At 41.3% G+C, this 15320-nt stretch overlaps 1 protein-coding gene across 1 annotated transcript in view; it reads right to left on the bottom strand.

Annotated features, from left to right (window-relative positions):
* Window positions 1-15320, bottom strand: part of LOC141273801 (protein ELYS-like) — a 104199-nt gene that overhangs the window by 43858 nt on the left and 45021 nt on the right. The window contains exons 15-22 of the mRNA XM_073686167.1: window positions 15146-15286; window positions 14400-14504; window positions 11739-11832; window positions 10691-10808; window positions 7124-7180; window positions 6709-6855; window positions 1702-1889; window positions 1421-1565 (exon numbers count right to left, since the gene is read on the bottom strand). Coding sequence (XP_073542268.1) covers window positions 1421-1565; window positions 1702-1889; window positions 6709-6855; window positions 7124-7180; window positions 10691-10808; window positions 11739-11832; window positions 14400-14504; window positions 15146-15286 — 995 coding nt within the window. The remainder of the gene's footprint in view (window positions 1-1420; window positions 1566-1701; window positions 1890-6708; window positions 6856-7123; window positions 7181-10690; window positions 10809-11738; window positions 11833-14399; window positions 14505-15145; window positions 15287-15320) is intronic.

The raw sequence follows: 15320 nt of genomic DNA, 5'->3' as shown, positions 1-15320 counted from the left end.
TTGTAGTGCCCATACATTATGCCCAACCTGTGCTTCCGGAAACATGTACCCCTGTAATTTAAGCGGGCCCTCAACGCTACAGAAGTGCCAAATTTGTGAACGCTAAACGTAGTTTAGGCACATTGTGCAGCTTAGACGGAGGGGGGCATTTGGATCTGGGAGTGCAGAATTTGCTGGATTTCTTTTGCGGTGAGCAATTTCACTTTTCCAGAGCCTTTGTGCAACCAGTAAGGTGGAAACCCTCTATATTTCCACTGATAGGTGACGGACCTGAGTGGGGACTTGTTTTTTTGTGAATTAAATCAAAGCTTTTAGTGGGAACATTTTACATAACATTTGGAATCACATCTATACTGCGCTCTACGTTGAGCACTTACATTGGGGTTTCCATCTAAATCTCCGAATGATGTGATTCAGATGAAACCCCTGAGGGATCCATTCTCCTCTATGATGATGCAACAGAGTTCCTCTGTACTCTGTCTGGTCTCTCATCATAGAGAGCAGAATAAATGTGAGCTGAGCCTTACTTAAATCTTTAGGAGGCAAAATGAACAAATCAACAGAATTGGTTTTATTTTTAACGCCTTCACTGTGGGTCAGCATGATTACAGAGACACCAGGTTTATTAGTTTTTTTGTGTTTGGCCACTTTTGCGCTCTAACCCCCCCCCCTTTTTATTAAAAAAACACAACAGTTTTTGCATCCCCATATTGTGAGAACTATAATGTTTGTATATTTCTGCTGACAGTCATGTGAGGACTATAGCTTTTTTTTTTTTTTTTTTTTTTTTTATTTCTCCACTGACGAAGCTGTATGGCGTCTTTTTTGTGAGGGAGAAGATGATGACGTTACCAGCTATTTAAATACGTCTTTTTTATTGCATTTTGTTCCACTTTTTTCAATGGTATGATGGAAAAGCATAGTTTGCCATTTTATGGTGTTCACTGAAGGGGTTAAATAGTGAGTTTTATAGTTCGGGTCGTTTTGGATGTGGTAATACAAAATGAGTACTTTTTCGTTTCTCTTTACAGACATATATATATTTATTGAATTATTTTTAATTTTTTGTTCTTATTTAAAATATTTTTTCAATTTTTTTTTACTTTACTTCATTCCTTTATGGGATTTTACCTTTTATTACTCTGATCACTGGGATAATGCATTACACCTGTCAGTGTTACACAAACAAAAGACTTTTAGGCCATCCTTCTTGCATGGTCTAACAGGCCACTGTAGCTGGCAGACGGAGGTCATTATTTGACCTCAGATTGCCATGACTGCCATCAGGAGCCCGTGTTTGTGTCGCAGGGGTGCTGATTGGGTGGGAGAGGGCTTCTAAAAGCTGCGATAGCGAGAACGAGACAGACAGGGTAAAGAAACTTTCTACAGTCATGGTTATGCTGGCTTTATGGCCTCTTACTTGTTCAGAATCTGTGAAGGCAAGCTTCAGCAAATCTTCCACAAGCCCCATTTCTTGACATGTTTCATACATATGTTTCAGCAGCTCTTCAACATTCAATCGGCTGGAGTGGAGCTTTTGCAGATTCCAGGCCTCAAAAATGTGCCTACAAATTGTGATAGGTCATTAAATATACAGCCAGTGGATACCATAAACCTATCGCTGTGCCCCAATTCATCATGATTCTTTAATTGTCTAAAGACAACTAGAAATTAACATGTGACAAAGGAAACAAAACTTACCTGTTTTCTAAAAATACAGTCATGTGACGTTTGACCTCTGCACTGTTGAATATTGGAGGCTTCATAGCTAGAATATAGCGTAGGGCCAGTCTGTGGTCTCCATGGCACATTAAGGTCTCTATAATCAGATTGTGTTGCCATGGCATTACCTTACTTGTGGCAGGATGGAGCAGACAGTCCACTGAATTCTAGAAGTGGAAAAAAGATCTGTTATTCTTTCTTAAAGGGAACCTATCACCTCCAAAAAACATATTTCTCTGCAAAATGAGTGGTAATAATGCCCCTCTGCAGACTGACTGGCTGCTCTGCAGGGACAGTGATTCCAGTCACGCTCACTGTATGGACTAGCAGCTCCCTGCACCATCCTATGGAAGAGAGCAAAGGAAAAAAAGCTAGAATAAAACTTAACCCTTTCAGGACATGGTGATTTTTTTATTTTTGCAGTCATTTTTTTTACATTTCGCCATCAAAAAATGTATGAGGGCTTATTTTTTGCAGGACAAATTTTAATTTTGAATAGTGCCAATCATTTTACCACACAATATACTGAATAATGGTAAAACAAGCTTCAAGTGGGTTCAAATGGAGAAAAAAAAATGCATCCCAATCCTCCATTATTGGATTTTTTTTTTTTAAGGGTGTTCATTTGGCGGTTGACGGCAGTCCGATTACAGTGATACCAAACATGCAGCAATTTCTCTATATTTAAATAGAGACTTTGAGAACATGTTTCATGTGTAACTGGACACAATGGTTGCAGTGAGGAATAAATGTTTTTTTTTTTCATTTTGGCTCTGTTGCGATGATATTAGCAATGTATTTTGCACCTAACAAGTTAACAATTGTGAAGTGCAAGGGGGTGTTCTTGTTTTCACAGAGGGTTGTGCACTTTTCCTCCAATCATAAGCAGGCAGCAACAAAGCATATAAAGAACACCCCCCACCATAGCTTAGAGCAGGTTTCTCAGTGTGCGATGTACCTCTTCTAGCCTAACCTCCTGCATGAGTGGCAGTGTGCAAGGAGGGGCAGTACAGCGGAGTTTAAAGGGAATCTGCCACCCCCTGGGAGATAGCAGACCTCTACTATGGGCATACAGGGGATAGAAAACGTGTTTTTATAAAAACACATATCTCTGCAATCAGACCTCTACTATGGGCCATACAGGTAGTATAGAGTTACTTTTCTATACCCTGCATGCCCATATTACAGGTCTCATGTCTCCCAGGGGGTGACAGCTTCCCTTTAAATGTGTCCCATAAACCCCTCTGTCAGCTCGTTTCAAATCACTGATCGCACTGCAGAGCAAGCACAACAGACATAAACGGGATTACATCCTACTCACTGACAAACCTGCTCTACGCTATGGTGGGGGCGTGTTTGCTATGTTGCTGCCTGCTTATGGATTGGTCAGCATCATACAGGTGTAAGAACCATACGTCACCAGTGACATCTCTGTGATAACTCATTAGGGGTAAAATTTAAGAAAAAAAAAGGAAAAACACAAAAAAAAACATTTTATACTGCTCTGCAACCATTATTATATCCAGTTGAACATGGAAAATTTGGTGACAGGTCCTCTAAGTGGTCTTAGAAAGCAAAACATTATTTTTTTGTGTTGCCATTTTCCTAGACTCTTGTGTGCTATCCTGACATTTTTATTGAAACCAATTTTGTGTACGTATAATGCACTGTTTGCTTATTATTAATTACTTTTTTCCAGGTTGGTGAGGTGACCCAAAAAAATGAAATTCTAGCTTTTTTTTTTATTTTTATGGAGTTCACTAATGGGTTAATTCGTTACGTATTTTAATGGACTGTACTTTTATGAATGCAGCAACAACAAATGTTTTTGTTCCTTTATTTTTAAACTGAGGAAAAGGGGGCGATTTTAATTTATTCAACTTTTAAAAACTTTTTATTCACATTTTTGTGAAACCTGTGATCATTTATAGTACATACAGTAATGCAGTATATACAGTGGGGAAAAAAAGTATTTAGTCACCAATTGTGCAAGTTCTCCCACTTAAAAAGATGAGAGAGGCCTGTAATTGACATCATAGGTAGACCTCAACTATGAGAGACAAAATGAGAAAACAAATCCTGAAAATCACATTCTCTGATTTGGAAAGAATTTTTTTTTCAAATTTTGGTGGAAAATAAGTATTTGGTCAATTACAAACAAGCAAAATTTCTGGCTCTCACAGACCTGTAACTTCTTTACGAGGAGCCTCTATCCTCCACTCATTACCTGTAGTACTGGCACCTGTTTGAACTTGTTATCAGTATAAAAGACACCTGTCCCCAGCCTCAACCAGTCACACTCCAAACTCCACTATGGTGAAGACCAAAGAGCTGGCGAAGGACACCAGAAACAAAAATTGTAGCCCTGCACCAGGCTGGGAAGACTGAATCTGCAATAGGCAAGCAGTTTGGTGTGAAGAAATCAACAATAATTAGAAAATGTAAGACCTACAAGACCACGGATATTCTCCCTCCATCTGGGGCTCCACACAAGATCTCACCCCGTGGGGTCAAAATGATCTCCAGAATGGTGAGCAAAAATCCCAGAACCACACGGGGGGACCTAGTGAATGACCTGCATAGAGCTGGGACCAACGTTACAGAGGCTACCATCAGTAACACACTACGCCACCAGGGACTCAGATCCTGAAGTGCCAGACGTGTCCCCCTGCATAAGCCATTACATGTCCGGGCCCGTCTGAAGTTTGCTAGAGAGCATTTGGATGATCCAGAAGAGTATTGGGAGAATGTCATATGGTCATATGAAACCAAAGTAGAACTGTTTGGTAGAAGCACAACTCAGCGTGTTTGGAGGAGAAAGAATGTGGAGTTGCATCCAAAGAACACCATACCTACTGTGAAGCATGGGGGTGGCAACATCATGCTTTGGGGCTGTTTCTCTGTCAAGGGACCAGGGCGACTTTTCCGTGTACATGAAAGAATGAATGGGGCCAAGTATCATGAGATTTTGAGTGCAAACCTCCTTCCATCAGCAAGGGCATTGAAGATGAAACGTGGCTGGGTCTTTCAGCATGACAATGATACTAAGCACACCGCCAGGGCAATGAAGAAGTTTCTTCGTAAGAAGTATTTCAAGGTCTTGGAGTGGCCTAGCCAGTCTCCATATCTAAACCCTATAGAAAACCTTTGGAGGGAGTTGAAAGTCCGTGTTGCCCAGAGACAGCCCCAAAACATCACTGCTCTAGAGGAGATCGGCATGGAGGAATGGGCCAACATACCAGCAACAGTGTGTGCCAACCTTGTGAAGACTTACAGAAAATGTTTGACCTCTGTTAATTGCCAACAAAGGATATATAACAAAGTATTGAGATGAACTTTTGTTATTGACCAAATACTTATTTTCCACCAAAATTTTAAAAAAAATTCTTTCCAAATCAGACAATGTGATTTTCAGGATTTGTTTTCTCATTTTGTCTCTCATAGTTGAGGTCGACCTATGATGTCAATTACAGGCCTCTCGCATCTTTTTAAGTGGGAGAACTTGCACAATTGGTGGCTGACTAAATACTTTTTTTCCCCACTGTAGTTGAGATCGTGGTATTAAGAGGACAATGACAGAATCTTCAGCATACCACCGGCTGTCATAGTAACTAATCGGTCCCCACCAGATTGGCAGCAGTGTTTAAATTGGTAACCATCGCAACGGAAACTTCGCTCCGGCAGCGGCTGTTAGAGACTGATGCCGGCTAGGTCTTACAGCCAGCATTAGCCAAGTGTGGAAGACGCTCAGCTCCTAAGTCCCCTCCACACATGCGGACCCCTTCCTAGGATGTGAATTCATGTCCTAATTCTGGAAAATTAACTTTTTTTCATCCCTTTCTCCAGTAAGCTTTCCAGACATGATTCCATAGCCACTTACCTGCAGATTACCACTATATATGCAGATAAACAGCATATTTTTTTGGAGGTGACAGGTTACCTTAAAGATGTGCAGAAGCCGGCAGCTCAGAGAAATGAGTAATAAAATCCTTAAAAGCAGTTGTCTGGGACTTTGCTAGTGACGGATTTTCGTTACGATAGGTCATCAATATCTGAATGCTGGGGGTGTGACATTTAACTCCCCCCCACCAATCAGATGCTTTAAGTGTCAGCTGTGGAGCTGCACAGCGCCATCAACTGTAAAGTGGCCACAACCTGGTACTACACATTTGCCGCCTGTTCGAATCAATTGGTAGCAGATGTACAGTACACGGAAGAGACTACTGTGCAGTTGTCGGAGCTGTGTAATTCCGCTTCACAACTGAGTACGTCTGGCTGCCAGTGGCAACTGGAAGAGCTGATAAGTGGGGGTGTGGAGAGTCTCACCCCCAATGATTGGAAACTGGTGACCTATCCTAAAGATTGTGAATCAATATTAAAGTCCCAAACCCTTTAACATACATAATATCAATTATAGACTATATATACATAGACACACACTGTACATTCAATTGCCGCAGCGCCTTGAGCAATGACGATGCTGTAGTTCCCAGCGGGTGACACAGGTTGATGTGGACACAAGACAAGAATCGCAGACGTCTGCTCTGAGAAAATAGTAAAGGCTGCAGTCAATACGCTGCTGATTTGCTGCGGCAGTCATGTGAAACAACAATGTCACCTGCCAGGAATAGCAGCGCCTATCTCGCTTGACTGCCAACCGTTGCAGAAGACTAATATACATTACTTTTCATTTCTAGGGGGAATGGAGTTAAGGGTTTGTCGGTAGTGGACAACCCCTGTAAATGAAATGTGTATCTGAAGTAAAATGGTATGGATTGTGTGGAAGGACAAAACTCTAAATTCCCCGTTTTCTATTAGAGCCAGATCAGCTACATGTCAGCATTTCTGAAGGGGTTTCTTCTTTATAAAGCAAAGTGAAAAGGTATTTTTACTGAACCTGTTGAGTTCAGTAGAATTACCAGGATGATATTACCAGCCCAGATATCTACACAACCTTAAGGGTACTATAATAATTAAAAATAATACCTGATAATCATTGTGATCCAGAAGCCAAAAGCCTTGAATAAGTTTTATTAGACCACAAGGGATCGAAAAAGCTGCGGGAAATGATTCTATGGAAGAATCCGGCTTATCTGAGAAAGAGTACATGACATCCAACAAAAAATAGACCATCTGGTATACAAGTGGTTAAGGTTATTTGCAATACATAGTCTTGTAAATAATTATAAAGATTTTGCACAAAACTATATGTTTTGGTTCAGACAAGAGAACTCTAGCTTAATTTGTGAAAGAAATTGGTGAACTTTTGGCCCACAGTGTTGAACTTTAAGCCAGGCCTTTTCCACTAAACCATACGCCTTTGTCTGGCATAAATCACAAATATGGTGGAAATCATGAGACCTTTTTGTTTTAGGTCATCTGGTAAACGGAAAAAGGATACAATTGTGTGTTTGTTTATTTCATCTGTATCTTCTAGTAGATACACGTCTAGAAGTGCCTGCAACACACAGTGTTACAGATCAGTTAGCAAGAACGAAAAAAGTTAAAAAGGCGTATTCCCATCTCAAAGATCAAGCAGTAGTTATAATAGTAGCAAATACCTCCAATTAAAAATTAAGTATAGTTCTTCAGATTCGCTATGTCGCTTACCTCATGTGCATCCATGGATAATACCACTAGCAACTAACTCACTATATGATTTATCAGAACCATAGATACCCAAGTTCCTGGAATGACAACTGACAAGGTGCAGGGATGGTCAGCTGTAAGAGACAGCAGCCATCGTGATTCAGCGCAGTGACAGGACCTCGAAGCGGCGCACATGAACAGCAGTTTGCGGGAATGCACTACCCAAAGTGCCGTACATATATGGCAGATGTTGTGAAGGGGTAAATAATACCATATTGTATATCATTCTTCTTCCGAGGTAAGTTGTATGACTATCATATTTTCTGTGCATGATTATAGGGGCAGCCATCCGATATGATGCTCCATTTCTAATCGGGGATAAATGTTCCTCTTTGGGAATGAGAGTTCCACGTTGGTGTGGGTCCCAACACCCAGACACCAACCGATTAGCAAGTCATCACCCATACTGCAAATAAGTGATAAAGGGGCTGTCCGGTTAAAACTAGTTGAGAGAGATGCTTTAGGGAGATAAAAAGTAGCATAGGACTATTATGAAGAAATTGAACATTTGTAACTTTCAGCTTTACTTTTTTTTTTTTTTAATTTTTCATACTACTATATTGAAAGAATAAGAAAAAAAAAATCAAAAAAGATGTTCAACATACCATATAAAGTACTGAAAAATGGGAAGACAACAGCAATGTGACCCAGTATATTCAATGAGAAAGGGATTTTACAGTAAGAAAAATGCAATTTTCACAATTCTATAATTGCGAGTTACAGGACCGTGAGCATCCCAGAGAACGCCCAATGGTTGGGGAAAAACAACAAATAATAAACCGCATACCAGACTGCAGCCTGCAGCACCATATATCACAAGTTGGCAGAAGCCATAGTGTAAATCTTGTAAAATTTTACAAAAAGTGTGGACAGAGGCCAGATAGCAGCCAACCTGACGGCCCAGGAGGCTCCGACCAACCTTGTGGAATGAGCAGTAATCTTGAACAGTGGAGCTTTACCCTTGGTCTTGTTAGCTTGCATAATAGTGAAACTGATCAATATGGGAATGGTTGTCTTGGAGGTTGACCAGCCTAGTGTGACCCATCAGGGATCACAAAAAGAGAATTGGATCTCTGGAAGATTTCCATAAGAAAGATAGGCCCTAATGGCTCTGACTATATCTAGACAGAGGGAAAACACTCACAGGGAGCAGGAGGATAGGCACAAGGAGGGGAGAACAATGTTATCATTAATGTGGAATGACTTGATCAACTTTTGGAAAACAATGTAGCACAGAGAACAAGAACAGCTTGTCCTGATAGGGAACAAAATAAGAGAGCCCCGCAGGAAAGGGAAGTGTGCTCAGGCACGCTATCAATGGAGGTTATTGCCACAAGAAATGACACCTTTTGTAAAGAAATACGAGACACGCCACAGAAGCATGACATCAACTTGCTGCCACTTTTTAGAGTCCTGAACTTTTATCTGAGGGATACTGAATGAGAGAAGAGCAAGGTAGTGGCTCTAGCCACTAGCTACCTGGGCTTCAACAGAGGGAGGTATAGAAAATTTGACAACTAATTACTCTGCAAGGAGAAAATTACCTCAAACCTCCTAGAGGAAGGCACGAGTCAGTCCGTACGGCCATTCTTTGGTAAGAGAATCACCAAGTCTTCATGGTTGGAAAAGAGAATGGTTGCCGGACTTGACGGAAGGAAACTACTTTTTGGGAAGGAGAGGAGGACACTACTTACTTGACTTCGAGGGTGGCCCTCATTGCCCAGCAAAGGTCATGCAATGCAGAGGCTAGCTTAGTATTCTGCTCAGACTCAGAATCACTCAGAGGTAACCCCTGGAGAATCAGACTGGGCAGGGGCAGATGCAATCTCATCCGCTGTGGCACTGGCCGAGGAATGCCAGAGGATGTGTGGGAAGAAATCCTATGTCTTGTGAAAGCATCTGTGCATAGGGAAGTATGCGCCTCAATTTCTATGTGAGACAGGGCAGAATTACTCGACTTAGGAAAGAAAACATTGACACGCAAGTTGGGCTAGCAAGCGATCTAGAGAAATCAACTGTGGACTGGGAGAGGGTGGCCAGGTTACTTTGAGCCAAAGTCAAAGACCTGGCACATGCTGCTCAGTTCTTTAGGGGAATCTAAGGGGTTGTGAGTAGGGGTTGTCACAGAGCAAACAAACAAAATAGGTGACCAGTGCAACAGGGGGAAAGCTTCCTAAAATAAGTTCTCCCTTGGAAAAGGACATGGCACATAGAAAAAAATTAAATAGGACCAGGACGACGCCTAAAAGTACCAGGGACAGATTCAAGAGCCGTAAAATCACAGAACTGCGTCCCAAAATTATGTTGGCAGCAGAAAGGTGGCTGGAGCTGTAGAAAGGAGGTGTAGACGAACATGAAGATCAGATGGAGGCAAAGGAGAAGCCCAGGACTGAAAGCCAGTAAAAAAAAAAAAAGTGGCCCTCCCACAAACAGCGTGAAAAGTGCCCATTGACAACAAAAAGTCAAGCCTCAGATTATCAAGAGTAGGGAGAGCGAGATAAAATAGTTTTATGATATAGCACTACAAATTACATTTTGAAAATTAGGAAATAGGAAATAAAAAGGAGACAATCCCCAAACAAACCCAGGAGGAAGCCCCTAAGGCAGAGGTTTGGAGGAGCAATTCAGTAGGCAACAGGGCGATTTGGGGGAGGGTGGGTTATAATACTCATCCTTCCAATTTTTTTTGGAAGTCCACAGGCTAAACCCTTCAGGAACCTCTACGGATTAGGGGCTCAATAGCACTCCACTGCGGCATCAGCCTTGGTGGATCGATGACCGGCGGAGATGGATGAGGAATAAAAGTTATTTCATTGAGTTGCTGGACAACCTTCTGTTGCCCGCTAAGCATTAGGAACTTTACATCAACTTCAGAGGCAGACATTTGAAATAGTAGCGATATATCCAATAACTTTTGTTAAAGCTACCGGATAAAGTATAAAGGTCTAAAACTGCAATGGAAAAAAGGAGGGAAAAATGTTCCAGCTTCTAACATCCAAGAATTTATTGAAGTAATCGATAAAAAGATGGTATGAAAATGTTTTCAAACGCTTAAAGAGGACCACACACCAGAACCTTTACTGATCATAATGAAGAGTCCACAGCAGAAACAGATCAGATACTTTCCATGCTGTTTTACACTGAACATGCATTTCAATGAGGTTCAGTTGTAAGTTCCACTTCAGCACCCAATTAGCATTAACACTTTGGAAGAGAAAGAACTTGGCCTGTGATGTATAGTTAAATGGGTTTGAAGTGATTGGAACAGTACTAAACAGTTATGGCATAAACATAAGATTGCCTTATTGGTTTTTCTTACATGCAAGGTAGCAGGTGGATATTTGCCTGAGCCACCGTCTCTCTTCCATAAATGCTCAAGTCTTTCTCCAAGCCGAGAAATCAGGTTATCGATCATCAAGGTAGAATTCCATTTACCTCTGTAACATAGGAAACATAAAAAGTGTTACTTTTATACCCCTAAAAGCAATAAAAAAAATTTTTGCGCAATATTATTAATCAGTTTGTATAACTCCTTAAAGGCAAGGGTCATGTTTGGCCTTCAGAACAAATTTTTAATTTTGTAATCTCTGCCTTCTGAAAATGTCTGAGAAGTTTTATTTATCTGTTATCATGGCCATATACATTTACAAATTTAAAATGTTTTCTTATATTTAATTAAATGTTACTTTTTTTCTCCCCCTTAACAGTCTCAGATTTGGATGTTGTCAATAAGTATTCAGCCCAGAGTCATTTATATACTGTCAGACCTGGACACTCCAGCGCTTCTAGAACCTTGTAATTGTGGCTTTCCAGCAGCACAAAGTAACATGTAGGTCGGACAGCAATTAACAGCCTCTGATCTATACAAAAGAACCTAATCCAATCCGGTCCCAATGATGGCATTTAAGCCAAAAGCTCTCTGCTCCAACTAAAATGTGTGCACTTTCATGCGGCAGAAATGGGGTGATGGAGAAGGATGAATGTGTTACCTAGCATGCAATTTTTGGGGAATAAATCCAATAAAAGGAGCAAGACTCTTTCCTTTAGATTTTTCAATTTTGTGTCAAGGGAAAAAAAAAAAAAAAAACACCATCAGCAAAGGGCTTATTCAGACATCTAAGCACAGACGCTAATGCACAGACTGGCTGCGGGTCTCCAGACCCAAGCGTGACAGCTTCATGTATTTCTATGAGCCGGTCACTCTCGAGTCTGGAGAGCAGTGGCCAGAATGTGCATTGCAGTTCCATCTCAGACAGTTTTTATGGACGTCTGAATGAGCTCCAATAGGAATTTCTGACAAACTGACTAGAAAAAGTGGTAGGGAACTGAAGTCCGTATTACAGAAAACAGAGCAACATTTTCACTACCTAGACAAATGCTCCAGCTTTTTCCGACGCTCAGCATAGTAGTGCTGAACCAGTTGATAACTGTAGTATGGCCTGGTCAACTGCACAGCTCCATCTGACAGAATAAACAAGGAAAAAAAAGGGAGAATAAACACAAGTATATAGCAAAATGAAAAACAAAAAGTACATTCATTTTGTTTTGGTCAAGGAAATAGTGACAATTGCAGCAAAACATTTATTACTTAAGGGGGTTGTTCGGTCACAACAAATTTGATGACCTATCCAACAAGGCCATTTGCCAATTTAAAAAAAAAAATTCTTGCTCTAGATCAAAAGTGTATAATCTGTGGCCGAGGATACCCTTCCGTGTGCCCTCAACCATGTGCTTGGTCATATGTATTTTATATGTCATGGAGAAGACCAGCGAGGCATAGCACTCAAAGGGAAGGTAATTATGGTGCGCTGTGGGGTCATTTCTGGGGGAGCCGTATTGTGGCAGAATGTGCGAATCCTGATTCCTGTAGCACAGAAAGGAGTAGATCAGATGAAGAAATGTCACATGCGTGAATGGCCCTTATATTCATTGTAGTTGATGGGAGAAGGGAAACACTCGACTGTTTCAGTGTCCTACATACAGTACAGACCAAAAGTTTGGACACACCTTCTCATTGAAAATTTTTTCTGTGTTTTCATGACTGAAAACTGTACATTCACACTGAAGGCATCAAAACTATGAATTAACACATGTGGAATTATATACTTAACAAAAAAGTGTGAAACAACTGAAAATATGTCTTCTATTCTAGGTTCTTCAAAGTAGCCACCTTTTGCTTTGATGACTGCTTTGCACACTCTTGGCATTCTCTTGATGAGCTTCAAGAGGTAGTCACCGGAAATGGTCTTCCAACAATCTTGAAGGCGTTCCCAGAGATGCTTAGCACTTGTTGTCCCTTTTGCCTTCACTCTGCGGTCCAGCTCACCCCAAACCATCTCGATTGGGTTCAGGTCTGGTGACTGTGGAGGCCAGGTCATCTGGCGTAGCACCCCATCACTCTCCTTCTTGGTCAAATAGCCCTTACACAGCCTGGAGGTGTGTTTGGGGTCATTGTCCTGTTGACAAAATAAATGATGGTCCAACTAAACACAAACCGGATGGAATAGCATGCTGCTGCAAGATGCTGTGGTAGCCATGCTGCTTCAGTATGCCTTCAATTTTGAATAAATCCCCAACAGTGTCACCAGCAGAGCACCCCCACACCATCACACCTCCTCCTCTATGCTTCACGGTGGGAACAAGGCATGTAGAGTCCATCTGTTCACCTTTTCTGCGTCGCACAAAGACACGGTGGTTGGAAAATCTCAAATTTGGACTCGTCAGACCAAAGCACAGATTTCCACTGGTCTAATGTCCATTCCTTGTGTTCTTTAGCCCAAACAAGTCTCTTCTGCTTGTTGCCTGTCCTTAGCAGTGGTTTCCTAGCAGCTATTTTACCATGAAGGCCTGCTGCACAAAGTCTCCTCTTAACAGCTGTTGAAGAGATGTGTCTGTTGCTAGAACTTTGTGTGGCATTGACCTGGTCTCTAATCTGAGCTGCTGTTAACCTGCGATTTCTGAGGCTGGTGACTCGGATAAACTGATCCACAGAAGCAGAGGTGACTCTTGGTCTTCCTTTCCTGGGGCGGTCCTCATGTGAGCCAGTTTCTTTGTAGCGCTTGATGGTTTTTGCAACTGCACTTGGGGACACCAAAGTGTTTTTGGGGAAAAACCATTTCCGGTGACTACCTCTTGAAGCTCATCAAGAGAATGCCAAGAGTGTGCAAAGCAGTCATCAAAGCAAAAGGTGGCTACTTTGAAGAACCTAGAATATAAGACATATTTTCAGTAGTTTCACACTTTTTTGTTAAGTATATAATTCCACATGTGTTAATTCATAGTTTTGATGCCTTCAGTGTGAATGTACAATTTTCATAGTCATGAAAATACAGAAAAATCTTTAAATGAGAGGGTGTGTCCAAACTGTATACTACAATGTATAGAGCTGAATGCATGGTCTCTTACTTTCTGGTCAGCAAACCAATTAGAATGGTACCTCTATTTTCCTCACAAGTGGGAGATCTATAAATTGAACCAGCAACTAGTTGTTATTTATGGCACATACTTTCAATATAAAGTAAACGTCTCAGAAGGTAAGTCTTTAGTACTATTGCAGGCCATGGAGTTGGTTCGATCAGACCATGTTGTTCTCGGACCCAAAAAGGCTGTGCATTGGAGATGTTTTCTGCCCTGGACGTTTATGCCGGGGTCCCACTAGCTTATGGCATCAGATGAGAAATGCTAATGAGTGTCAGCTCCTGCTCCGCTGGGAGCGTGAGCCGAGTGTCAGTGCTCTGATTCTCTCGCATGAGGGGATCGCAGCACAGCTGGAGAGGGGACGGAGAAAGTCATTTCTCCATCTCCTGTTGCCGGCGGGAATCGCACTGCACTTGGGTGATATCCAAGTGCAGTGTGATGTTTCACACGCACCCATAGACTTATATGGGCGCGTACAATCCAATTCTCGGGTAGAATCGTTTTCGCATGAGAAAATAATCGCAGATGTGAGCTACACCATAGGGTAACATTGGGGTGAGTGCAATCTGATTTTTTATTGGATTGAACAGCAAGTGGGAGCAAGCCCTTACCTGGGTTATCTGGCAGAAGACCACAACGACAAAACCAAAGGACTACAGAGGCATAGTGACTTAAGAGCTTGGTCACTGAAAGCTTATTGGTTAAGTTAACTAATCCTAATGAAGGAAAATAGGAAATGTTTAAGTCAAATAATGTAGGAAATACGTTAAAATATTTTGCTGTATTTGATACACATTACTTATTTGATGATACTGCCTAGGGCAAAAATCCGCTGACAAATGAAAATTGCATTCGACTAGGTAGAAGCCAAGAAGAATAATTGTAAACTTGATTTCCTTAACTTCTGGGTACTAGAAAAACTCAATGAAATGCACCCCATGGTGAGGGAAAGTGTCTATGTAGAAAAAGTTACGTTTTTGTAGGGTTCTTAGTATTTTGTCCTAATCACAAACTAATTCAAATGTTGATACTGATTGAGAAACCTGCTGACATGTAAGAAGTTTGGATCTGAAAGGATGGTGGCAGCTCAGCACTGCATTGTAGCACTTCAGCTGTGACTGCCTGGCCTCTGACTCCACTTGCAAATCCAGCAACAGACACTCACTGCTGAGTGGTCACTGCTCTCAAAACCGAACAAATTCCCATTTGTTTCATCAGTCGATAGTTTTTATAAGTTTTAGATTTCGTAATGATAGGCAAACTTAAAATTCTAGCTTGTTTATATTATTATAATTAGAGTTGTTATGAAAAACAAAGAAAAACAAAACACAGATGCGTTAGGTAGACCTTTCTGTACCTTGTTTTGTAAGCTCTTTGGCCTCTTTCCTAAAACAGTTCAAGACAATTGTAAGGTTACTGAGGCGGAGCTGACAGTGGTGTAGAGACTGGAGTGTCTGAGAATCAATGAAATGGCATGAACCATCAAAAAGCTGTGCACCTGCGGGAGAGAGAACACGTTAGCTGATGATCGG

This window comes from Phyllobates terribilis, unplaced genomic scaffold (genome assembly GCF_046119375.1).
Source record: "Phyllobates terribilis strain yellow unplaced genomic scaffold, ASM4611937v1 Scaffold_5__5_contigs__length_657084704, whole genome shotgun sequence".
NCBI lineage: Eukaryota > Metazoa > Chordata > Amphibia > Anura > Dendrobatidae > Phyllobates > Phyllobates terribilis.
This window is presented reverse-complemented; position numbering and strand designations above follow the sequence as displayed.